The sequence below is a fragment of the Fukomys damarensis genome, unplaced genomic scaffold, assembly GCF_012274545.1.
Source record: "Fukomys damarensis isolate Sample0158 unplaced genomic scaffold, DMR_v1.0_HiC HiC_scaffold_1, whole genome shotgun sequence".
NCBI classification, from domain to species: Eukaryota; Metazoa; Chordata; class Mammalia; order Rodentia; family Bathyergidae; genus Fukomys; species Fukomys damarensis.
Window position 1 is genome coordinate 69,665,645 of NW_022900913.1, and position 27,099 is coordinate 69,692,743.

Below are 27,099 nucleotides of genomic sequence, written 5' to 3' on the forward strand. Positions count from 1 at the left end.
GCTGAGGGGCGCGGGGTGGGGAGGCTCCAGTTCAAGGCGCGGCCGGAAGCCGGTGCTGCGGTCTCCCTGCGTCCGCAGCTGCTACCTTCTTGCTCCTCGGCTCCTCGACTCCTCGCAGCCAGGGACCCTAGATCCTGTTCGCCAAGCTCCAGGAGCTCAGCCTCGCTCTGGGGCAGGTGTGCCTGGCGGCAGGAGGTTAGGTTAGGCAACCGGCGCTGAGTCAGCCGGCCTGGGGGCGCCAGAACCAGACGGTCCACAGCTCGGCCTGCCTAGGGCTCGCATCCTAGGGCCAGGGACAGTGGGTGCAATTTGACCTCATCACCTCCCTGGGCACTCCTGAAAGGTACCTGTGGACATCCCCATTTCACAGAGAAGACAGCTGAGGCCAAGAGATCTCACAGAGGGTAAGTGGCAGAGCTTCATTCATACCCGGACTATCTGCAAGGCCTGTGTTCTTCTCTGGGTAGATTCTGACAGATCCCATAGTCTCATTTCCAGGTGGAGAGAACAAAGGTTAGGGGGACTGGGCCTGAACCAGCTTGCATGGAGGGTCCACACATGCCATCACTGTAAAAAGACTGGGTTGGGGGAGCCCAGGTCCTGCAAAGGGTGGGCGTGGCCTCAAGTGCACAGTGGGACACCCTTCTTGCTCATACTCAGCAGGACCTGGCCCAGGGAGAAGTGAGGGAGGTGCTCCCCAAAGGCAAAAGTTAAGGGGCACCCCCAAACCCAGTAACCAAGATGGATATCATAGTGCAATGTTTTTAAGAATAAAAATGAATACAAAAAAACCTCATGGTGGACAAAATATCAAAATTTCAGACAAAGCCATGTTTGGCCCAGCACCAGAATACACTGAGGACCAGCCCTTCACCAGTCTCAGCCCTCCCAGACAGCTGGTCCTCATTGCAGATCTGGGCATTTTGTGCATTGTGCCATGGGCTCTGGGCAACGGCCCTCCCTCTGATGTCCACATCTTAGTGCCTGGCACAGTAGGAGAAAAGTGGAGCTGTGTCGACGCTCAGGACAGACAGCTCAGGTAGTCCTGGACCAATGGGTGGCCGGGGTCCTCACTGGTCCCAAGAAGAGGCACAGGGACATAAACTACAGGAGGGAAAGAGGCCAGTGAGGACAGCATGGGGAGAAGGAAGGAATATGACACCGTAGAAAGCGAAGCAGGCTGGGCTCCTCAGAGCCCTTGTTGACCCAGGACCTGAGCTCGAAGGACACTGGTTCAGCATCTGACCTCCATATCTGGGAGGATAACTGTTGCTGTTTCAAGCTTCTCAGTAGTTGTTAGATATTTCACATTAAGTTTCATTTGTAAAAGTATTGCAATGACATATATGTCTTGATTACTGAACTTTGTGTCCCCCTTGAAATCCTGTGGACCCCAGGACAGTGAGGCTCTCTGCTGCTGAATGTGGGGTGGAGCAGAGTTCAGGGAAATGGAAGGGGAGGACAGTTCACAGTCGAGGGGTACTAGCCAAGGAGTGTCCTGCTTCATCCACCAGAAAAGCCTCGGACAGACCTGGCCATGTCGAAGAAGAGACTCCGAGGGCTCAGTGGGGTACTTGGCAGGTCGCCCTTCTCGGTGGGAAAGAAGGCTCTGGTACTGACTTACTTCTGTCTCTCCAAGCCTCAGTTTCCCCTAGTGTGCGGTCACTGAGTAAAACTTGCCTGTCTCTGGAAACCCCCAGACAGATAGGGGTCTGTAGCTGCCGACCACTCTGAAGGCTCTGATGAGCGCCAGGAAACGTCTAAGCCTCACAAGCTTGGGTGGCTTACAGCTGGGGGCACAGGTGGCTAGTGGAACAGCCTGGGGACCTCTTCAGCTTGACCACCTCTGAGCTGTATGTGCAGCATCCCAGGGCTGGAACTAGGGCCAGGGACCTCAGAGATAGCCTCTGAGTGACCCCACCCCATACACCCCTTGACTAGAGGCTGCAGTGCTGAGGTCTGCCTGGCAGGAGCACTCAGGACAGTGGACTCAGAGGTGGCCACCCTGCTTCTAGCCCTGCTGTGGGCTTTCAGGCAACTCACCACCTACTTCTGGACCTGACTCCGGATCATCTCAGAGGGCTGAAGTCCTCTAAGGTGCCTGGACCAGCTGAGAGCCAGCAACCCCAGGTCCAGGACACCAAGACCACCCTTCATGCTGTCCATCCACCATTGTCCCCTGCCAGGCCCTGGGCTCCCACAGAGCTGGATGCAGCATTGATGCCCCACTCACTATGATCAGGACAAGTCCCTGGGGTGTCCCCAATGCTGTCTACTCTCTAAGGGAATCCAAGGGGATGAGCTGCGCAGGTCTGTCAGCCCCAGAGGACACAAAGCCTGGTCCCTAGGAGCTGGGTGCAGATGCTTACACACACCTCCACTAGCAAGGAGGGGTCCTGGGCATCCCTGGTGCTCTGCCCACCGACGGCTCAGCAATGACAGGACCAAGACTCCTCCAGCCCTGGGACCTGGGCTCATGCAGCACAAAGGGCAGCCGCACACCACCCCATAGCAGAGAGCAGGGACCAAACATGCAGTAAGGGGTGCTGGGCAGGTGAGCAGCCACACCCTGAGCCTGTACCACTGTGAACTGCTCTTGGGATGAGGAGCTGCTCTGTTCTCCTTCCTCCTGCTACCAGCCATAGCCCGGGCTGTGCTACCCATGGGATGGTGGGCTCAGTATCAGTTCACAGAATCTGAAGTTGCCCTGCGGGGCTGGGACATGGAGCAAGCGGCAGTAAGGAGGATTGGTCCCCTGGGAAATAAGCTTCACAGGGCCAGTATCCACTCTGAAGCACGTGTGGGATTTAAGGCTTCCTCTGGAGATGTCACTCTAAGATGGATGCCCACCCACGAACAGTGCTGCCTTAGACTCCCTCCCGTTGGTCAAGGGCTGGGCTTGTCCAACTCAGGGTGCCTCCCTCCCCACACAAAGTCAGCAGACTGGGTTCTAAGGAAAGTGAGGAGGCCAGGGAGGCTGGAGCTGTGAGGCTCTAGGGATCCCTGTGGGCCTGCTGCCTGGCGTTCCTTGCTCCCCAGCATAGAGCAGTCACTCTGGGCCCTGAGGGAGGTGGACTGTGCTCCACAGTGCCCACTCTCAGAAGCAGAAAGCTGCCATGCACCTCATGACAGGTGCTGACCCCCTCTCAGGCTCTCCAGGACCCCAGGTTCATGCCTCTGGTGGCTTAATGATCCACAGCATCGCAAATCCAGCCCATCAGAGGTCCCCCACTCCTGCAGAGCCAAATCCAGTGGGACTCAGGAGCATCTTCACCATTCACGATGGAGAGGACCATGCACACCTTACAGGCAAGTGCAGGTCTTGGGAAGCCACACCTGGTGTCCCTGTATACCACACTATGGCCCGTCGACAGCCCCATTGGGACCTGGGCTCATGCAGCACAAAGGGCAGCCGCACACCACCCCACAGCAGAGAGCAGGGACCAAACATGCAGTAAGGGGTGCTGGGCAGGTGAGCAGCCACACCCTGAGCCTGTACCACTGTGAACTGCTCTTGGGATGAGGAGCTGCTCTGTTCTCCTTCCTCCTGCTACCAGCCATAGCCCGGGCTGTGCTACCCATGGGATGGTGGGCTCAGTATCAGTTCACAGAATCTGAAGTTGCCCTGCGGGGCTGGGACATGGAGCAAGCGGCAGTAAGGAGGATTGGTCCCCTGGGAAATAAGCTTCACAGGGCCAGTATCCACTCTGAAGCACGTGTGGGATTTAAGGCTTCCTCTGGAGATGTCACTCTAAGATGGATGCCCACCCACGAACAGTGCTGCCTTAGACTCCCTCCCGTTGGTCAAGGGCTGGGCTTGTCCAACTCAGGGTGCCTCCCTCCCCACACAAAGTCAGCAGACTGGGTTCTAAGGAAAGTGAGGAGGCCAGGGAGGCTGGAGCTGTGAGGCTCTAGGGATCCCTGTGGGCCTGCTGCCTGGCGTTCCTTGCTCCCCAGCATAGAGCAGTCACTCTGGGCCCTGAGGGAGGTGGACTGTGCTCCACAGTGCCCACTCTCAGAAGCAGAAAGCTGCCATGCACCTCATGACAGGTGCTGACCCCCTCTCAGGCTCTCCAGGACCCCAGGTTCATGCCTCTGGTGGCTTAATGATCCACAGCATCGCAAATCCAGCCCATCAGAGGTCCCCCACTCCTGCAGAGCCAAATCCAGTGGGGCTCAGGAGCATCTTCACCACTCACGATGGAGAGGACCATGCACACCTTACAGGCAAGTGCAGGCCTTGGGAAGCCACACCTGGTGTCCCTTATTACCACACTATGGCCCGTCGACAGCCCCATCGAGTGTCCACCTGCCACTCTTCTGCTGGGCTGTCAGCAGCCCAACACGTGTCTGAAGAGTGGCACCAATTCACATCCTCAGGATGGTGTTATCAACCCAAAAGCCAGAAGCAGAGGATGTTGGCTGGGAAGAGGTGAGGAAGCCAAAACTCGGGCACTGGTTGGGGTGTAAAACAGCCCAGCCATAGGGAAAAAGGTTGTGCAGATCCTCAAGACAATGAAACATTAAGTAGCAACCCCAATTCTGGGAATGTGCCCCAAAGAGCTGAGGGCAGGGACTCTGACACTCGTGTTCACAAGGGCATCATGCACAGCAGCCCAAAGGTGGAAGTGACCCAAGTGTCCCTCAAGGGATAAACAGACTCACAGTGATGGGTACCATGGATGGAACATTTTCGGCCTTTAAAAAGGAAAGAAAGCCTGACACCCACTACAAGGAGGATGGTCCTTGAGGGCATCAGGCCGAAAGACATAAGCCAGGCCACCGGAGGACAAACACGACGTGATTCCACTTGTGCGCAGTCCCTGGAGCAGCCAGGTGCAGGGAGAGAGAGCAGGTGGCTCACTAGGAGCAGCCTCAGGCATAGAGCGGAGGGAGGAAGTGTGTGTTTCCGCACAGAGCAGGGCGGGGTGGCTGCACATTTAAAAAGTGTTGACATGTGACATTTTCGGGAGTGTGTATTTTATCACAATAAAAAGTAATGAAATAGAAGACACTCTGATTTAAAGAAAACCTTGGGAGTCCAAATATCACTCTCATTGGCTCACTCTGCCTCCCCACTGCTTCTCTGCATATAAACCTCCTAAACCCAGGGATGCCCAGAATGTGATCCCCAGGCCTGCCCCGCCCTAAGAATCAGTTACTATCCTGGATGGGGCCTGCATCTGGCTTTTTGGGGGGAGTAGTGGGAGCTGTACCCAGGGTTTTCACACCAAGATACATCCCCAGCCCTCCTATTTTAAAATTGTTTGATAGGTTCTCGTTAAGTTGTTTAGGCTAGGCTAGGCAATACAATCCTCCTGCCTCAGCCTCCCAGGGTGTCGGGACTATAGGCCTACACCACCACACCCAGCTAGCATTCAGCTTTATCAGGCCTTTCTCTGGGTGACCCTGAGGCTCCTGCACCATCCAGAACAGCTGCCCTCCCTTCCGCCTGCCCTCCCTTCCTGTGTCTGTCTGTCCCAGAGAGCAGAACAGAAGCTCTGTGTGTCTCCTTCCCCGCTGTGCCCTGCTGCACCTGGCAGATGCCTGTGTCTGAATGAGGACCATTTAGTACCCAGGGAGGGCCGAGCACTTGGCGTCCTTTGTCTGTCTCCACACTCAGGGTAATCCTGCAGAGCAGACACTATTCGCATTTTGCCAACAAGGACCTGAAGGCACAGACAGGGGAAGTGGTGCACCCAGGGTCACACAGCGAGCAGGTGGCAGTGCCAGACCACAGTCAGACCAAAGCCTGCACTACCCCTGTACCCAGCAAGGCCTTTGCCTCTCTGGACCAGCACACACACAGGATCGCTGTCATAGAGAGCACGCATGAGGAGCCGCCTGACACACCCTCCCAGGGCTGTGTTCCTTGAACCAGGCATAGAAGTCTGCAGATCAGACCCAAAGCTGCTCTCTTAATAGCAACTCTCTCTCTTTTTCTTTTTCTTTTTTATGGAACCGGGGATAGAACCCAAGACTTTCACATTGACCAACATCCCTAGCTCCTTTTTACTGCTTTATTTTACACAGTCTCCCTAAGTCTCCAAGTTGCACAGGTTGGGCTGGCACTTGTGATCTTCCTGCCTGACTGAGCCTGGCCACCAAACTCCAATCACAGGAGGACCTGGGAGAGGGTCCCCCACTGGGTGCTACTCAGGACATGCTGTGGGGCTGGTGCCAGGCCTGGCTGGGAGTCAGCCTCCCTGCTCCCCTTCCGCTTGGACGCGTGGATTCTCTCTTCTTTCCTTCCTTCCTACCTTCCTTTTCTTTCCTTCCCTTCCTTTCCTGCTCTTCTCCTCATTCCTTTCCCTTTTTCCTTCCCTTCCTCTTATCCTGCCTTATTTCCCTTCCCTTCCTTCTTCCTTCCCTCCCTCCTTATTTTCTCCCTCCCTCCTTCCTTCCTTTTCCTTCTGATCTTTTACATAGCATATATGTGCAGATGTGTACGCTAATGTCAAACACACACCTGTGTGACTGCGACCCAGGTCAGGAGAGAGAACATTCCAGAAACCTGTGCCCTCCCTGCTCCTTCCTAGCCTCTGTCCTCTTTCCTGCCATCCTGAGTTTTACTGTATTCATTATTTTACTTTTCCTTCTATTTCTGCTGCCTAACTATCCATAAATGACAAGGTTTACTTCTTTCATTTGCTTTATATAAATGGCACCATAAAGCATGTTATTTTTTGCTTGTTTGGATTTTAGCTCCACGTTTTACAATTTCACAGATGCTGCTTGCTGAGTAGAGACGTAGTGGATTCCTTGGCATTGCTGTAGAGTCTCCTATTGTATTTTTTCCTATTGTCTGTCACTTGTTTTACTCTGTAAATTGTTTGTCTTTCGGGTTTCTCGTGTAAGAGAAACCATGTGGCATCAGCATCACGTGTTTGTCTTGTTTTTGCTCCCGGATGAGCTCCAGGCTGTCACACACAAAGCTGCCGTGCACACTGAGATGCCCAGGTCCCCCACACGGCTGTGCACATGGGTCCGTAGGGACACGTCCCCTGCAGGCTCCTGGACCCTGGTGTGGGCAGCACCGATGGAGCCACACACTGCCAAGCTCTCCCTGCAAGATTCTGCTGTGTTGGGCCTTGGCTCACTGACAAGTGTTCCTCTTCTGCGTGGAGTCCCTGGGTGTGTGAGAAGATGCATCCAACTGCGGCTGGACTGGCACTTCCCTGGTGACCAGAGGCTGAGTCGTGACTGTTGTTGGCTTCTTTAACACAGTGCCTGTACAGGGACTTGCCCGGGTTTCCCCAGGCTTGTGTGTCTTTGCTGGATTGATTTGGATGACTTGGGGGACAGAGGTACTTGATGGGTTTGCGTTTTATCCACCTGTCCCAACCTGTAGCTCCCCTTCTCTAGATCTTAATTTACCCTCTAGAGAGCAAATACTGTTCCTGTTGGGTTTCATCAATCTTTGCCTAAAAGATTAGCACTGTGTCGCCTGCCTCCCAAGTGCAAGGACCAGAGTTCGATCCCCGGTACAAAAAAAAAAAAAAAAAAAGATTAGCACTGTCCAACAGTCATTTGAAAAATCTCACCACCCCAAGATCATGATGATGCTGTATGCTCTCGAGCCTCCTGTCCTGACTCAAAGTCCAGCTGCAGGGAGGCTGCAGGAGTCCTTGGTCCTCTCAGGCCTCTGTGTCAAGGCTGTGAGCCAAACATGTGATTGTCAGGGCCCAGGGAGTCCAGGATCACTGTGTGACTTCTGTTCCGAAGCTCAGGAAAACTACCTGTAGCTGTCAAGGCCGCACTGGATTCTGTGTGAGGGGCTCAGGGCTTGCCAGAGGCAGTCGGGATGGATAGGAGGGCTGTCCAGATGACCAGCAGAGGAAGGTGCAGCATACTGCCTGGCCAGCTCTGCAGGCCTGTCCTCAGCACGGTGACCCCATCATGAAGCTCTTTCATGATGACCTCCCAGGGCAGCAAACCATCCTGGGAATTCACCTGCAGCTGACTATGCACCATCCCCTCCATTCCCACCTGCCATGTCTCCATCGACACCTGAGCCATGACTGTCCTGGCCTGCTGAGGCCACTCATGGCTCTCCATGGCCACTCTGTACATGGTGACCTGAGGGTTTTGTATAAATGAGATCAGGTCCCATCTGTGTCTTGCTCAGCACTCCAGAAATCCTACAGAGCCCAAGGCCCAGTCACCTCTCTCTTTCTACAGTTCAGTTCCTACCTCAGGGTCTTTGTACCTGCAGTCCCTGTTCTGCTGCTCTTCCCCAGCAAGCCCTGGATTCCTTGGGTATTTCCTTGAGCCAGCATCAACCCCTTGTCTCCCAGTGAGGTTTTGTTTGGCTTCCCTATGTCTTCGCACCTGGATGTCAGAGGGTACAGTATGTGTCTACAGGTGTCTCCCACAGAGAAGGGAGAAGAGGGGAGAGTTTTGCTCACTACTGAGTTTCTGCTGCCTGAAATAGAGCCTAGCACCTTTTAGGCACCATAAACTCTCTCTCTCTCTCTCTCTCTCTCTCCCTGTCTCTTCCTCTCCTAATAACAACATTAAAGAACCAAGTCAAGAGCAAGCATGGTTTTCAGATCAGGGACAGGGAGTGGGTATGGGGACAGGGCGGGGTTCCTGTGTAGCAGCAGCAGGGGACCAGACCTGGGGCAGCAAGGTCTCTAAAGCCACTCACAGAACACAGTCCACATAGCAGAACTGATGTCCCCTGCCAGGTTTGGCACAGGGTGTGAGGTGTCACCCGAGGGCTACAGCCAAGGGGTCAGGCTGTGTCACATGTCAGTGATATGGCCAGCAAATCCCCAGCAAGGACCTGGTGGCTGAGGGCGGAGGGGGTGAGATTACCTTTACGCAAGGGTTCTACAGGGCGGGCACGCGAGCTATGGGTAGTACCTCCACCCCGCGGGGCCCAGATGACCCGGCGGATGGCCTGCACCCAGTCTTCCATGTCCCTCCTGGAGCTGGCCATGAGCAGGAGCGCCTCAGGGCCGGCCAGTGCCTTCTCCCGCTCCCTGGCACCACCTGCAAGACAGGGAGACAAGGCTTAGCTCAGGCCATGCGTGCAGGACAGCGGCTCCCCACACAGCAGCTTCCAGTCACCTCAGCCTCCTGCAGCCTTATACACCTTTCTCTCAATTTTCTCTTTTTGGTATACCGGGGATCGAACTCAGGACCTTGTGCTTGCAGGGCAGGTGGCAGAATCATTAAGCTAAATCCCCGGCCCACTTTGCTATTTTTTCATATCAAAACAGAAATGCTGAAAAGCATCCTAGAGCACTATTAGAAAAAAAAATCCAGATTTCAGGGGGCTCGCCAAAGGAGCCTCATTACAGGCTTTGTTGTAGATCAGTGTCACCCACCTCAAAGGGACAGTTCAATATCACCATGTCCTTGGAGTGATTCCCCTGACCCCTGTGCCCCATCCTGGAGGCGAAAGCAGATTCCCTGCAGATAGGAGCACTACAGAGCTTGGACATTAAACCCAGAGGGAGCTCAGGAACAAACACTGTCCCTGTATCCACATCTGGCTGGGCACTGGGGCTAAGGCAGCAGACGCTACTTGGAGCCACCTCCCCACCAGCAACTGTGCGGCTCTGCAGTCTGCAAGCATCTTCAAAATGTGCGTGCACCATTTCTGCAGAACTTTATGTGCAGCTGGATGGGTTGCTAAGAAGGCATCTGTGTCTCTGCAGCCACCCTCCAGACCCATAATTGGCAACCCACTATTCCTTGCTGAGGTTCCATCACCGCAGATCCCAGCCAGGATCATCTGCTGGTGGGTCGAGTTCTCAAGTGTGATTAGGGGGTTCGCTGATACCCAAGCTGGTCCGTATAGGAGCTTGGGCCCAGGGATGGAACCCAGACACGAACCAATGCTTCCTGGGAACTGCCGCATGCTGGGACTGCCCCACAGATTCCACACCATTTGTACATCTTCCATTGGGCTCCACTGCCAGCCCAACACCTACAGTTTATGGACCAGGAAACTGAGGCACCAAGTAATACACTTCTTGCTGGAGAGACCAGGGCTTCTAGGTCCTGGCACTGGTCTCTCAGCCAGCCACCCACCAAAGGGGTGGCATTCATCTGGGCCAGGCTGCTCAGGAGCTCCCTGCAGGGTGGATCCCAGGAGGAAGGGGTTCGTGCTGGCCACAGGTGCCTGAGTGAGGCCGGGAGGCCAGGCAGGAGGGTTGGAAGTGGGGCAAAGCCATTGCAAATGCAGAGCAGAAGAGGACAGCACACTAGGGACACTGGGGAAGGGAAGCTGGAATGAGTTCTGGAAAAGGGTTTCAAGAAGCTAGTCAGCTGAGAAGAAAGGGACATAGAGACCCTGCTCCAGGGGTTCATTACTGCCCCTCCTCTACCCTTAGCACTTGCTTTTGTACCTAATCTTGAATTTCTCATTTTAAAATTCACCAGTTGTGCCTGGTCCAAGGTCTGAACTGAAGTTCATTCTCCTGCAGGTACATGTTCCTGTAGTATTCCGAAAAGCCTACTCTTTCTCTTTTGGCTTGCCAGCATGTCCCAAAGAGAATCTTACTCCTTTTCCAATCTGGGTAGCTTCTATTTACAGAGCAGTGCGATTAACACTGAATACAATGTTGACTAGAAATTGACTAGAAGTGGCAAGAACAAGCATGCTTGCATTTTTCCATATTTGTGGCAAAAGCATTTAGATTTTCATCTTTAATTACATCCACTATAGATGTCCTTAATCAGACTGAAGTATCTTCTTGTCTCGAAACTAGAACTGTTACCCGAGAGCTTTACTCGCAGGGGATATTGGGCTTGTCAAATACCCTCTCTGCATTGACTGAAATGATCATACAGTTTTTTTTCAGCATGGTGCTTTGCTGAAATAGCAATGCCTCAGTTCATGAATGCTTCTGTTCGGGGATTTTCAGCAGAAAAAGGCAAATTTTTGCTTCCATTTGTGAACTCCACATGGGATAACCAGTACAAATGTAGCCATTTTCCACAGAATTGTGGGACAAATTAAGTTTATGAACCGAAGTATCACTGTACATTGATGTGAAAGCAGTCTTCTATTCCTGGGACAAATCACAATGATGATGATATATTATCCTCTTCATAGATTGCTGGATTCAGTTTTATTAAGGTCTTCTCTACTCGTGAGGAGTAATGGGCTTCGGTCTCTCTTCCCATAATGTCTTTTTTGCCTTTGGCTTTGAGGTTCTGCTGACCTAACAAAATAAGTAGTGAAGGATTCCCTCCTTTTCCATTTCTTTTTCAAGTTATATAGGGTTTCTATTATTTCTTTCATAAGCATTTGGTAGAATTCATTAGTGTAGCCACTTAGGCCCAGAGGGTTTTTGGTTTTGTTTTGTTTTTTGGTTGAGGGGGTGGTCTGGTTAACAACAAATTCAATGCCCTGTATAAGTTTACTTTCAGGAGCAAATTTTGGTACTTTGTGTCTTTTCTGTTTCATCTGAGTTATTGAACACATTGGACTAAAGTTACCTGAGAAATCTCTAGTTGTATGAAATTTTATTTTATTTTATTTTATTTTATTTTATTTTATTTTATTTTATTTTATTTATTTTTTGGTACTGGGGATTGAACTCGGGTCCTTGTGCTTGCAAGGCAGGCCACTGAACCGCTGAGCTAAATCCCCGGCCCTGTATAACTCTTTAGATATGGAAAAAGTAGCAATTTGGTAATTTGCGTTCTTTCTCTTCCTTCTCCCCCCTCATCAGTCTTGTCAGACATTTATTACTTTCATTGATCTAAAAACAACCAACCTTTTGTCTTCCTCACTTTGTCTATTGTTAGTAAACATATTATAAAGGGCACATGGAAAATATCTTAGGTTTTAGGCAGGGGGTTTAGCTCAGTGGTGCTGCACCACCTGCCTTGCAAGTGCAAAGACCTGAGTTCAATCCCCAGTACCAAAAAAAAAAAAGAATTATCTTAGGTGTTTAGGCCAGGTAATATCTATCACAGATTTTCTACTCTGCAAAAACTGTTAAAGCAGCTATAGACCATTTGTCCATGAAAAGGCCTGGATTTTTTGTTGTAAATTTAATTTACAAAACAGGTAGCCAGGCTGCAGTCTGTGGTTGGCCATCCTGTGTTCTATTTCATCAGTTTCTGCTCTGATCCTTATTACTTATTTTCCTCTGCTTACTTTGGGCTAATCTGGTCTTCTTCTTATTATTATTTCTCACAGGGTTTAATGCTACAGTCATCCCCTCAAATACCACCTTAGGGATATCCCCAAATTTTTGGTATGCTGTGCTTTCATTTTAATTTGGTTCAAAATATTTTTCCCTCTGAATTGTTTCTTTGACCTATAGGTTACTCAAAAATGTGTAGTTTCCGAATCTGAGGGTACTTTTCAGAAAGCTTCCTGTTACTGGTTTCTTATTTAGTTTTATTGTGGTAAGAGAACAAAAGGCTGGAATCCTTTTTAAAACTTGGTTTTGGTCCAGCATGTGATCTTCACAGCTGCACTGTGTACACTAAGTGTCTTAGTTACTTTTCTCGTTGCTAAGACAAAATACCTAATACCCACAAGTTAAGAGAGGAAAGGTTTATTTAGTCACTGTAGAAGTTTCAGTCCATAGTTGGCTGGCTCCAAGGTAGGGTGGCACGGGAGATAGATATGGCAGAGAAGAAACAGTTCACAGTGGGCAGAAGGTAGCAAATCAAACAAAGGCTGACCACAGTTCTTTCTGTCCCTTCTATATTATCCAGGCTACTTAGGGCAGGTAGCACTCACACCTTTAATCCTAGCACCCTTGAGCCTAGCATCGCACCATGAATGAATCCCAGCATCACACACTCTAGATCCATCCACCTCTGAAAAGCCCCACCTATGACTGCATGAGGCTTTGGGGGGACACCTAGACACAAGCTGTAACACAGACAAAAGTCATGGTGCTGAGGTTGGGTGAAGGACCTTGTAAACATCCATTAGGTCTAGCTGGATGATTTTGTTCAAATCTTCAGTATCTTATTCATTTCCTGCCTACTTGTTTCAGGCAAAAGGGTGTTAAAATCTCCAATTAAAATTTTGGATTCACCTATATCTCCTTGCATTTCTTTTCTTTATCTCCTTGCATTTCTATTAGTTTTTGCCTCATATAGTTGGAAACTGACATGAGGAGCATAAATATTTAGGATTGTTATGTTGGCAAACCCTTTTATGCTTATGACTTGGCCTCCTTATCTAGAGTAACATCCTTTGCTCAGAAATCTTTGCTACCAATTCCCTCCAGCCTTCTGATTAGTGTCAGTATGGTGTGTCTTTCCCCATCCCTTTACTTTTAAGGTATTTACGTCTTTATATTCTAAATTAATTTCTTGCCAGGCATAATGTTGGGCTTCCTTTTTAATCCTATCTGATAAGCTTGATTTATAATGTGATTATTGGCATGCCTGGGTTTAGGTGTGTCTTGTATTTGCCATTGGTCCCATCTATCCTTTTCTTCTTTGCCTTGAGTCATTTTATTTTACTTATGATTCCATTCTGTCTCCTTTGTTGGCTTATTAGTAAAAATCTATCTCTCTCAATGTACAGTGACTGCTTTAGGGTTCCATCTTTACTTACTAGTCTACCTTGGAGGATGTCACCCTGTTCCTGTATGATGTTATATACCCTTATGTGTCCCAAAATACACGGCAATTACTTGTACTTAAATAGTCAATATTCTTCTGGCCTGGGCAACTTAGTAAAACCTGGTTTCACATTTAAAAATAAAAAAATGCTGAGGATGCATCTCAGTGCAAAGTCTGTGTTCAATTCCCAGTACCACATCACACCCCGCTCCCCTCCACACCAAAAAAAAAAAAGGAACAGGGAGGCAGGAGAGGGATCAGAGAGAATCAGTTACACAAGGAGAGCAACACAATGTGATAATGTGATAAGCAACAAAATGTGACCTGTCACTTTGACCTTGAAGGTGGAGGAAGCAGGTGGGGAAGAGCTGAGGAAGGTAGACAGCTTCTAGAAGAGCTGGAGAAAAAGAATTCTCCCAAGATCCTCCAGGAAGGAGGCCTTTCCCCCTTCTATGTGTTCTCTCCAATCCCCATGAGCCATGCCATCATCCATCCTGGCAGGCAAGAGAAGGCACTATTCCCTGTCCTGTATCAGGGAGGGCTCTGTTTAGTCCTTTCTAGTGGTTCTTTCTCCAGTTAGAGTTTCTCTCTGGCACCTCTTTCCCCTTAAGTAGTCCTGCAGGCTCTAAAGCTCCGTTCTCCCAGACTCAGTTCTATCTCCTCAACCTGACAGTCCAGTGGGCTTCCCTTCCTGCACTCTAGCCTAAAAATTCCTTCCAGTCAGCACTGAGGCACGTGTACCTCTTCTTGTCTGCCCATCTCCACAGGCCTCCACTGTGTCACGTCCCATATCTTAAAAGCACTTTATCCTTTTTTCTCCTTTTCTTTCTTTTCCTTCATTGTTTCAGGTGGGAATATAAAGCAGTCCCTGTTTGATCATCCTGTGCAGAAGTGAAAGTCATACCCCCACATCTCAGGGACCCTATAGGTGAAGTGTTATGTGAGATGCTCAACACACTGTTATAGTCTTAATAAATCCTGACAGATTATTACTGACCCCACATTGCAGATGCAGAAACTGAGGCCCAGAGAAGTTAAACAGCTATAAACAAACAGAAGGGTTCAGATGCAAAGCCAGATTTGTGTACTGTAAACTCATTCTCTTTTCTCAACAGAAAACCATCTTTGCAAAAACAGAGGTCAAGGGAAGTGAATCAGGTTGTTAAACCTGGGATTAATTAGAGCCTTCAACTGTCATGCCTGCCTTTTCCTCTACTGCTTAGGAAAGACTGGGATTAGCATTTTGTTAGAGAAAATAAACACAACAGCAAATATTTCTGAAGCAATTCATCATGAAAGATGGGCCTGTAATTGTGGTTCTTCATCTTTCCCTTTTCTTTTCTAAAGAGGTCTGTGTGGCCACTGTGTAGCCTTCCCACCTGACTACACGCTCTGGACACCAATGCCCTCTTGGGCGGTGCCCACCCTGACTTCCACCATGGGGGCGGAGGCGCCTGACCTCCTGGGCACCAGAGTTAGTCACCTGCATGAGGAAAATGATGAAGGTAGCTGTCATGTAGGGGCATGAAGGGAATGTGGCCTTAGCTTTGAACCCCTCAGTGTTCACCTTTATCATCATCCTCAGTCAAATAACAGCATGGAGCAGGGTCTGTCAGGCTGACACTGCTGCCATTTTGGGCAAGGGAGCCCTTCACAGGCAGTAGGAATGCCCTGTTCATTGATGTTCAGCTCCATCACAGCTTTGACCTGCTAGACAGTAGCAGCAGCCCTCCCTTCCTCCCAGGCCAGAACAACCAAAACTACCATCACACGCCACACATTGCCAAGCATTCCTGGGGAGCAAAACTGCCTCAGGTTCGCTACAGTCAGGCATAGCATGGCCCCAAAGTGATCCCTGCCTCTTCTATCAAGGTAGTTCCTTCCTGTGTCCCATCTTGGTGTGGGAAACCAGGTGCCAAGGCAGACAGCAGGGTGGCACCTCATCCACATTCTCCTCTGGTGGGCTCATGTGCCAGTGACTAGTCAAACCCAGACCTGACCTCTCATCATCTCCACACACAGCAGACAAATTCAACATATATTCAAAATCACAACACTTTCTCCCAGTCCAGGCCTCTGTCATTTCTCTGAAGGAGAAATGGAGGACCAGCATGGACTCAGGCTCTCTCCCTTCTCTCCTAAGATCTAGTCTATACAGCAGCCATAGTGACATGGTGAAGACCCAAACCAGCTCCCATACCTCTCAGTGCTCCCTGGGGTCCTCAAGTCTTGAGGCTGGCTCTCCTCTCCCAAGCTTTCATCCCTGGCTGCCCTTGCTTTTCATTTTGCCATGTTCTGAGCACTCCCAGCTCAATTCTGTTCTCTGCATCTGTTCCCTACTCGCCTCCTCCTCCTCAGATCTTTCCTCTGTGTCACCTTCTTGAGGAGCCCTCCCTGACCACCCTGCTAAATTTTACCAGATGCCACCTATCACACCTCAGGTTCCTGTCTAGCCTTTGTTCTACATAGCACTTTCTGGGGTCAAACACACACATATCATGCTTACCTAGCTATCCACCTGCCCTGCCATAACAGTAGCCCTGAGATGCCCACACTGCACCAGGAATGGTGTTGGCCAAGAGAGGTCATCAGAAGTCTGAGCATTCAGAATCAGGAAGGAAGAGGAGATATCATTCCAGAGGAAAGGAAACCAAAGCCTAGGGATGCTTAGAGACACATCCGAACTACAGCTGAATGGTGACAGTAGGTGACACTGAGCCATGACCCAGGTAGGCTGGCCCTGCCCCAATGCCAGCTGCATCCACTGCTTCCACCTGTGGCTTATGGCAGATGCCAGCCCAGGGGCTGGAGCTAGCTGGACTCCAGGCCAGCCAGTGCCTCCCTTCCCACTCCTGAAATTCAGAACTTCCTTTTTGGCCCCATTCCTCTTTCCACCTAAGGCAGAAGCTTTGGGGGACAGGAGGTGGCTCTCAGATCCAGCAGGCCCCAAGGAGCCCAAGATGAGAACTGGCTTTCAACTTCTCCCTGCAAATGCTACGAAAAGAGGAGCACGTGTTATGCGTGGAAGCCTTCTCTAAGCCATGGGTCCACGCAGGTCAGATGAGAGAGCTTTCATTCTGATGGAACTTCACAAAAGGGTTATCTTACTCAGCCCTACTCTACCAGCATTTATGCAAACTTTTTCTTTAAAAAAAAAGACCATTTAAAAGTGGCAGTGGCAGCAGCCTGCGATTAGACTCAGTGCCCCGCTGTCTTTCTGTTGTCTGCCAGGGAGGAGGTAGCTCACAGAGGGACCCTGGGGTGAAGGCGAGGTGTCCGGATGCAGCATCCTACAGCATGGGGCTCAAGTGGAGACAGGTGGATTACTTGTGCAGCCTTAACTATGTGACAAAAAGGAAAATGAAGCCAGGAGTTTAGGCACACACTTGTAATTCTGGTGCTCTGGGAGGCTGAGGCAAGAGAACTGAAAGTTCATGGTCAGCTTGGGCAATTTAGTGACTTTCTGAGACCTTTTTACACACACACACACACACACACACACACACACATATACACACAGAGGCTGGGGATATAGCTCATTACAAAGACTCTGGGTTCAATTCCCAGCATCACCAAAAAATCCAAAATAAGTAAAATGAAACAAATGTTATTATATCATCATTGTCATCATCATCATCATCATCATCATCATCATCATCATCATCACCACCACCACCCCACTGGTGTTAGTGGTTCTGGGATTTGAACCCATGACCTTACATATGCTAAGCAGGTGTTCTACCACTCAGCTACACAGTCCTAGCCCCAGCCCCAGCTGTAATTATTTTAATAACATTTTTTGTTTATGCCAATGTTTCCAAAATAGTATAATTAGTTTTAACATGGAATCAATTGAAAGTTATTGAGTATTTTTAGTATTTGTACTGAGTCATCTGGTATATATGCAGCATTAGAAGTGAATCTCAGGCAGAATCAGTCATGTTCTGTGTCTTAGGAGCTGCCTGCTGGTTGCTCCAATACTGAGCAGCTCATGGACAGTGTGGGACTGGGTCGGGGGTGCTTTGTCTTTGGGGGCCACTGTTCTGCCTACCATGCCCGATATGGTGTGTGTTGGGGGAACCAGGTGCCCTCCTGCATCTGAATGTTTCCAGCATTGGGTAGCCAGGCTGCTGAGGTTTGCATAGAATCCCAGGGACACCTTCCCTGCTGTTCCTGTACATCCCCCAGGCTGCACCTGCCTATAGGTTCCTCCTTCTCTCACGGGATCCTCTTGCTTAGAGTGAGCAAGCGCCACTTGCCTGTCAAGAGCTACTCTCCCTGTCCAGCACTCCTACTCCTCACTCCTGCATCCCCAAAGCTCCCCTGGGATCCCAGATGCCCACTTACCCCAGGGTGGACGCTTGATCCTCTTCAGATGCTTGGCAAGGCAGAAAGGCATGGTGCATGTGGGAGGAAGGTGGCCCAAGGGACCGAGCTAGGGACAGTGATGAGCAGGGACTCCACCAGGGTGCTCTACCCTGGGCCCTGCACAGGGCCTTTGGTTTGTGCTGGGACTTCTGCATTTCTCTGCCTGCTGAAGGCTGGGAATGTCTAGGGTGGGGCATGGGGGACCTGGGGACTCCCCAGGTTTTTCAGATGCTGGAGGGAAGGGGACGGGGAGCCACAGAATCTCCGCAAAAGGCAGATCCTAGCTTCCTGCACACTCCCTGCCATGAAGCCCAAACCTGGGTATGGGATGCGTCCATCCATCCTGGTCCCCTAAGACCAGGCAGGGCTGTTTTCCCTCCTGGCCTGGCAGAGGTCCAGGAATACACTTGGCAGCCAGGTAACCACAAGTGCTGGACACAGTGGGTCACTGCCAGAGATACAGGGTGAGAGTTGCTTGTTTATGCTTTGTTTCCTCATCAGCAAAGGAGCCCCTGGTGGACCTGACCCCTAGTTCTGGCAAAAGTGAGAGATACAAAGGAACTAGGGTCCAGGCAAGGTATCTGTTTGGGCTGCCTAGAGGTGCCCTCCTACCACCTAAGGTCGGCGTCACTGTCTGTGTCACAGACAGGCAGGAGAGCAGGCTCCAGGTCATCCTTCTGGGAAGAGGCACAATCAGGACTTCTTCTCTTGTGATGCTAAGCTGGAACCCAGGGCCTCACACAAGCTAGGCAAGTGCTCTGCCCTGGAGCCACACCCCAGCGCAGGAGAGAAACTGAACTGCTTTGGACATCAGCTGCTACCCTGACCATGTTTCCTCCACTCCCAAGTGAGCATCACCTCCCTTGCCCTGCCCAGCCTAGCCCCTGTCCTGAGCAGGGCCCCTGTCCAGAGGGCAGCAGGATGCTGAGCACTGTTCCTGTTCCTGGTGGCTCAGGAGCAGGCGACTTTCTGGGAGACAGCTGTTTCCCACTCTGCCTCCACCAGGAAGGGCTGGAGCCTGGTGCTCAGCTTTGCACATCTTGTCACAGGACACGGAAGGCCAAGGCAGGTGAAGAAGGTGTGGGGAGCCCAACAGAGAGGGACAGTCAGCTGCTTCCGGGCCAGGCTATCCTGTGGCCTCACCTGGGCTATCAAATAAGTCTGAACAGAGGAAAGATTGAGCCCTTTGGGAAGCCGATGTGAAGTGCAGGAACATGAGATAAAGCCAAGGAAGTCCTGGTCTTGTGTCTGTCCTCGTTTCTGGCCAGTACTCTATGCAGCACAGTTTCTGCCACGTGGCAACACAGGGTCTGGGGTCACAGCAAACACATCCCTCCCCACTGGCTGTGGCCCAGGCAGCTGAGAAGACACTGACCTTCCAGGGGCAGGGAGAGGGAAAGCACAGCAGCTCTCAGCAGAGGAAGCCTCAGGCTGCTTGAATCAGAATGAGCTTCCTCTGGCTCAGCTTGTGTCTGCCTTGGGGGCTGCTGTCTGTGTAGCCTGAAGAAAGGAGATGCAACTCAAAGGCTAGCCCCCAGCTCTCACAAAGCTCCCCACAGGAAACAACAGTTGCCCTCCAGAGGCCTGTGTTCTGTGTCCTGAGAAGGAAACCAGGATGCTGGGAAGAAAGGACAAGGCTGGCCCAGCAGGATGAGGACCAGCAGAGCCTCCTTACCACCTGCCCTGCCTGTAGTGACCACACTGGCCTGGCCACACAGTGCAGTGCAGTGAAGAGCTAGCGGGCTGCCCCTTTCTCTTTGGAATGCAAAGCTAAGGTCTCTTTTATCTTTAGGCAAACAGAGAAAAACCCTGAGCAGAGGTCACTGGGCGCCCGTCTGTCCTTCGGCCACTGATACTCCACAGCCTGGAGTCAGCGATGGCTCAAGTGGAGGGAACATGGCCGAGACTGGGGCCTGGGGCCGAGACTTAGGCACAGTTGATCACAGAGGCCTGGCAGCCCCTAGCTGCCCTCCACTGGTCCTTGAGGAGGGCTCGCATCTGCCTGGGATGTGCAGGATCCCAAGGTGATACTCCTATTGGCCCAAGAAGGGCAGTGGGCACAGAGGGCATGAAGTGTGTGGCAGAACTCAGCAAGTGCACAAATATAGAGGGGTAGAAAAAGCAGCCACTCGGCCACAGCAGGACAGATGGCCCACGGGTGTATGTGTGAGACAGAGGCCTAGGGAGCCACAACCAGATGAAAGCTTACTGCACATTAAAGGAGATTTTGAAAGAAATGAAAAATAGCTTCCTTATGATGAGTGACACCACCACTGAGACATGATGTCCTGCAGGGACATCTGGAGGGTCCCCCATATCTAAGAAGGTCCCCACCAAGCTGTGGGACACTTATGGTCACCTTGTGACTGAGCAGCGAGCAAGCAGAGCCAGCAAAGCAGAGAGGGATACGGGATGGAGGGGAGCTGTGCCCTCACCCATAGCACTGGTCCCTCAGCTCCTCCTCTGGCTCCTGGGCTGCCTACAGATCAGGGGTGAGCCAGGATCCTCTGCTCCTCTGCTTCCTGAAACTGGAGCAGCTGCTGGGGTCCTGAGGGCTGTGGGTGGGGCAGACTGTGCAGGCCTGGCTCCCTGCGGGGAGCAGGTGATCTGGGCACCTGGAGGACCCACAGCCTGGGGCTACCGGGCAACTCTAAAGGCACCCGGCAAACTCAACACCTGTCTAACTAAGAATTATGAGCTATTGAGGAATAGAAGCACCCTTCCCTTCACACAGGCTCCCTAGTCAGTGAAAAGCCTGGCCGTCTAAGGTGTCCACCATGGCCCATGATGCTTTCATGTCCGGAAGTGTTCACTAGTGCAGGTGGGCGAGAGAAAGAATTCAGAAGTGTAACAGCAGAAAAGGAGGATGCAGTAGTGGTACCACTGTTATTATCAGATTAGCTGTTCATATATGCAGAAAACCTAAGCCAATGAACTAAGAAATCACTAGAAGCAATAAGAATCTAGTCACTTGTCAGATGCAAAATGAGCGCACAGAATTGCAACCTACTGGTAAACTAAAGGAAAAAGAATTGCAGGCCATGGAAGCAGGAACACAAAACCTGATAGAGACCCCAGTTCCACCAGGTATGGTGGTGAATGACTATAATCCCAGCACTTGGGGGACTGAGGCAGGAGGATCACCATGAGTTCAAGGCCAGCCTGGACTATACAGTGAGACCCTGGCTCACATCCCACACACACACACACACACACACACACACACACACACAAACACACACACACACACACACACAGATGCCAGTTCCTCCTACAGCCCATCAGGTGACAACAACACACAATAAATACTAACCGCATTTCTTTTTGAACTAGACAAGTTAATAAGTTCACAAGATTCCAAAGATCATAAGCAAAAATAGCAATGCACTTTTTAGAAAAAGCAACGATGCCCCAACAATTATGAAATCAGAGTACTGAGAGGCAGTAACCAAAACTGAGTGGCTGAGATGCTCTGGGATGGGTTGGAGAGCACGCAGGAGTATGAAATGTAGGTAAGGCATTATTTCAAGTGCAGAAGGACAAGACCGCTGCTTCATAGACAAGACAGGAACAGCTGGGGGCCACAGAGAACAGTCAAGCTGATAGTTACGTCACACCTCACCCACACCAGAGACTCCTGACAAACAGAAACCATCGAAGTACCAAGCTCAACCATAGGAGACCGTCTGTGTAATCTTGGAGTGGACTAAAGACCTTTCAAAGAACCACTCAAAAACTAAAGGGCACAAAGAAAGAGGGACTACAGAGATATATATATATATATATATATATGTATGTACATATGACAGAGAAAATAACGTGAAAAGCCAAATGGCAAAGAGAAAGGGGATGGGGAGACAAATCCATAAAATGTGATGCTTCCAGATACTGGAAATAAGTACATAAACAAACAATCAAATAAATAAATAAATAGACTGGGGAGGCTGCTCAGTGGTAGAATGTGTGCTTTAGTGTGTGCACCACTCTGAACTTGATCCCCACCAACAACACAAACAAGACAAAAATAAGATTATGGCTAGATGTGGAAACTTCTCCCAGGTACCCTGCTGAGTGGAGAAACATAAAGGAAAGCTGGACATCGTGGCACATGCTTATAATCCCAGTCCTCAGAAGGCTGAGGCCGGAGGATTGCTGCTAATTTGAGACCAGTAAGTTCAAGGCCAGCCTGGACTACATAGTGAGACCCTGTCTCAAAACCAAACCAAACTAAACACAACAGGAAAGGGAAAATAATCTGCTATTGTCTTTGTGATGGAAAGGAGGGAAACAGCAGAAAAAGGAAGAATGGAAGATACAGTTAAAATATCTGAAAAATGTTTCTGGAAGGCAAGAGGAGACACAGGGAGTGGTGGAAGGAAGCAAAAGGAAGGGTTTTTGCCTTTTGATATTTGCACTATTGTTGTTTTGCCTGTGTTAAAAAATAAATGAAGGGGGCCAAGGATTTAGCTCAGTGACACCATGCCTGCCAGGAAAGCCCAAGGTCCTGAGTTTAATTCCTGGTACCAAAACAAACAGACACACAAAAAAGTAAATGAAGGCAGGATTTGATAAAAAGGGACAGGGTCTGGGGATTTAGCTCAGTGGTGCCTTGCAAGTACAAGGTCCTGAGTTCCATCCCCAGTACCAGGAAAAAAAATTTTTGGAAAGCTTAAATAAAATAAACAAATTAAAAAACAAACAAACAAACAATAAAAAGGAACAGGGGAGCAGCAGCTCACTCCATGTGCTGTAGGAGGCTGGGGCAGGCAGGGCCTGGGTAGCTGTACTGGGTGAAGACATGGACTTAGGAAGGGGATAAGGAAAGGGTCCAGACCTTCATCCTGCTGATAGAAGTAGGTTCTGGGGCACAACCCATGTGGGGAATAATCTGAAAGTGTTATCAACATTTTAAATGACCCCACATCCCCTTCAGAGGAAATTATTCAAGCTCAATTTGCATATATGAATAAGAAGGTAGTGAGAATAAATGGGGAACCATTTTGCCATCCATCGAGTTAATAAAAATAACAATATAGTTGTCCCTGGGGGCCTTCTGGGATTGGTGTCAGTGAGATAGGAGATTAAAGTGTGGCAAAGCTGGGTGGGGAAGTAGGCTGACCTGTTAATCACAAGATCCCTGAACAAATGCTCAGAAAGCGTTCCCAAAGGCCTACAATGGACTTCTCGCGAGAACTGGAAAAAGCTTTCAACCGGATAGCCTAGACCCGTATGTAGAAGTTATCACGGGATTCTTCGAGATTTGGACAGCAGAAAACGAGGCCCTCAAGAACTAGCTACCCTGGCTTTTCCTCACAGCAGTAGACCCTGCTTTCTCCAGTGTTTTTTCTGTTGCTTTTTCTTCTTTTCGACACAAACTTGCTCTGCAGAGCCAGTTTTTCCTCTCATCTTCATTTTTACTTTCTTGAATAAACTTGGCCACTGCTTTTCCCTCCTTTTATTCAGTTCTTTTCAGGTTTTCTGTCTCAAACAAAATCTAATTCCAGAGGGAGGAGTGAGCAGCCCAGAACCCGGTTTATCTGGCACGCCATTTTGAGAAGAAACTACCCGATAATATTTTGGCATAGCCAAACTCCGGTGACACTAGGGCTCCACACCCGTACTGTAAAACCAAAATCCAGGAATGCCCAAGTCCCTTGCATAAAATGGCACAGTATTTGCATATAATCAAAGCACATTTGCCACGCACTTTAAATCATCTCTAGGTTATTACGCCTGACACAATGTAAGTGCTATGAAACAATTGTTATACTGTCTTGGTTAGGGAAAAGTGGCAAGAAAAATGTCTATACATATTCTAGATAGATGCAGTTTTTTCTGGGAGTCTTCAGTCCACATTGGGGTTGTTAGGAAAAGTATTAAGAAGCTCTAAGAGCCCAACCCCTAGCAGAGTCAGCTAACCATGACAGGTCAAAAGGTCGCCTTAAACATTCCTGAGAGGCAGGAACCAAGATAAACGTCTGGTGCAGAACAGACCCTACCCCTTTGAACAATCCATGGTCCCACTTCCCCGAAGTCCCCACCCTTTGTAACTGAAGGTTCCCGTAATTGACCCCTTTCTTGGAATTCCCCCTACCCTATAGCTTGTGGGGTTTTTTCCTTTAAAAACTGTGTCTCTACCCTGCTTCGGGGCTCAACTCCTTTGCCCCTGTGAGGGTTATGAGCTGAGCCCCAGCGCGCTGTAATAAAGACCTCTTGTGTTTTGCATCAAGAATCGTCTCTCCGGGGTGTTTATGGTGCACCGTGGTGTCCCGGACTTAGAGTGGTGGGATTCCTCCCTGGGAGGATCTTACATTTGGGGGCTCGTCCGGGATTAGCCATTGCTCCTCACTCCTGAGAACGACCTTGGAGGTAAGAGGGGATCCCCGCTTTGAATGTTGTCTGTCTGTATTCTGTATAGTGCACTTTCGGTTTCGCAGTCCTCCGGCGGTCCGTAAGGACTGTCTGACAGTGGCCGGTAGACATGCCCGGAGGGCCACAGGCTGCAACCTGGGAGATGTCCCAGGTACGGGGATTTTCTGAGACATTTGAATCTCCCCTCGGGGTTCTGAATCTGAGATTAATTCGGTATCTGTGTGTATGTTATTTGTGGAATCTTGTCTTGTTTTTTAATTATGGGACAGACTGTGACGACACCTTTGGACTTGACCTTGAAGCATTGGACTGAAGTTAGGGCCAGAAGTAGAGACTTATCTGTACTAATAAAGAAAAGACCCTGGCAGACTTATTGTGCCTCTGAGTGGCCATCTTTAGGTGTAGGCTGGCCATCAGGGGGCACTTTTGATGCAGGAATAATATTGCTCGTTAAAGATATTGTTTTCCAGGCTGGACCCAGAAGATATCCTGACCAGCAACCCTACATTGTGGTCTGGCAAGACCTCGTCCTGATCCCCCCACCTTGGGTAAAACCTTGGGTACATCGGCCTACGAATTGGCCTGTCACTCAAGTTTTCTCTCTAAAGGAGGCCCCATCAGACAAAGATGAAAGGGCTTCGGGAATCCAGCCTCACCCACGGATATACCCAGATTGAGGGGCCCCCGACCTGGTCGGAACCCCTTCCTCCCCCTTATCCACAAGTCCCTGCCCCTCCCGAGCCTATTGCAGAGCCCTCAACGCCTTCCGGGGAAATTCACGGACCTGCTTTGGGGACGCGGAGTTGGAGAGCAGTTTCCCCTGGGGCACCTGATTCCACAGTAGCCCTCCCCCTGAGAGCTTATGGGCCACCTCCCCCTGAGGGTCCTAATGGTCAACCTGCGGCTCTGCAGCCGCTTCAGTATTGGCCATTCTCCTCCTCTGACCTGTATAACTGGAAGACTAACCACCCTTCCTTTTCTGAGGAACCACAGAGACTGACGGGTCTTGTGGAGTCCCTTGTGTTTTCTCATCAGCCCACCTGGGATGATTGCCAACAGCTGTTACAGACGCTGTTTACCACTGAGGAACAAGAACGCATTCTCTTAGAGAGCAGAAAGAATGTTCCTGGGGCTGATGGGAGACCCACCCTGATGCCCAATCTCATTGATGATGCTTTCCCCTTGGGCCGACCGGATTGGGATTACAACACCACCGAAGGTAGGGAGCGACTGAAAGTCTATCGCCAGACTCTAGTGGCGGGTCTCAAGGGAGCGGCGAGACGCCCGACCAATTTGGCCAAGGTAAGAGAGATTACTCAAGGGGAGATGGAACCGCCTTCAGTATTCCTGGAAAGATTAATGGTCGCTTTCTGGCGGTATACCCCTTTTGACCCAGAATCGGAGGGACAGAGAGCTTCCATAGCCATGGCTTTCATAGGACAATCAGCTCCGGATATTAGAAAGAAGCTTCAGCGAATTGAGGGATTACAAGATTATACTATACGAGATCTGGTAAAGGAAGCCGACAAGGTGTATCATAAGAGAGAGACAGAGGAAGAAAGAGAACAGCGGAGAGAAAAGGAAAGAGAGGAACGAGAGAAGGAAAGAGACAGAAGGAAGGAAAAGGACTTGGCTAGGATCTTGGCTGCAGTCATTAGGGAAAAAAATTATAAGGGTCGAGAAAATAAACCAAGGCAGACAGGGTACCTGGGCAACAGAAGACCACTAGACAAAGATCAATGTGCGTATTACAAGGAAAATGGACATTGGGCTAGAGAATGCCCTAAGAAAAAGGGAGGACCTCCTAAGATACTGGCCCTGGGAGAGGAAAACAGCTAGAGGGGACGGGGCTCAGAGCCCCTCCCCGAGCCCAGGGTAACCCTAACTGTGGAGGGGCAACCTGTGGAGTTCCTAGTTGACACTGGGGCACAACACTGTTTTATTGCACCCCTTGGGAGATATAAAAGAAGAGAAATCCTGGGTAATAGGAGCTACAGGGCATCAACAATATTCATGGACTACTAAAAGAAGAGTAGACTTAGGAATAGGCGGAGTGACTGATTCCTTTCTGGTGATCCCCGAGTGCCCAGCCCCTTTGCTCGGGCGAGATCTGCTCAGCAAGATGGGGGCCCAAATCACTTTCTCCCCTGAGGGCCCCAAATTAGAAGCTAAGGGGCCAGTTACCCTTCTAACCCTACGGCTGGAGGACGAACATCGGCTTTATGAGGTGCCACCTTCACCAGAGACTAACATAGAGCACTGGCTATCAAAATTTCCCCGGGCATGGGCTGAAACTGCGGGGATGGGACTAGCCCTCCAAGCTCCACCAATCCCGATAGAATTAAAGGCAAACTCTGAACCCATCGCAGTCCGGCAGTATCCTATGAGCCTTGAGGCCCAACGGGGGATCCGGCCCCACATCCAGCACCTCTTAGAGTTAAGAATTTTGATGCCCTGATGTTCAGCATGGAATACCCCTCTCCTACCAGTCCAGAAGCCAGGCACAAAAGACTTTCGCCCTGTACAAGATCTTAGGGAAGTTAATAAGTGAGTGCAAGACATTCACCCCACCGTGCCTAACCCTTATAACCTATTAAGTTCTCTCCCCCCCCCGACTGGATCTGGTACACTGTTTTAGACCTTAAAGATGCTTTCTTCTGCCTAAGATTACATCCTGCCAGTCAACCTGTTTTCGCCTTTGAGTGGAGGGACCCAGAGAATGGTCAAGCGGGACAATTGACCTGGACACGGTTACCCCAAGGATTCAAAAATTCGCCTACTCTATTTGATGAGGCCTTGCAC

The 27,099-nt window shown here is 50.2% G+C and overlaps 1 protein-coding gene across 12 annotated transcripts in view; it reads right to left on the reverse strand.

Moving 5' to 3' along the window:
- Positions 1–27,099, reverse strand: part of Arhgap22 (Rho GTPase activating protein 22) — a 165,707-nt gene that overhangs the window by 14,013 nt on the left and 124,595 nt on the right. For 6 of the 12 annotated variants that reach the window (XM_033761808.1, XM_033761817.1, XM_033761826.1 and 3 more), the window contains one exon: positions 8,821–8,997. The exons of 1 other annotated variant lie outside the window; for it this stretch is intronic. In XM_033761808.1, coding sequence (XP_033617699.1) covers positions 8,821–8,997 — 177 coding nt within the window. Of the gene's footprint in view, positions 1–8,820; positions 8,998–17,904; positions 18,281–27,099 lie in introns of those variants that run through there. 5 more of the 12 variants (XM_033761809.1, XM_033761834.1, XM_033761830.1 and 2 more) reach the window with 2 other exon arrangements.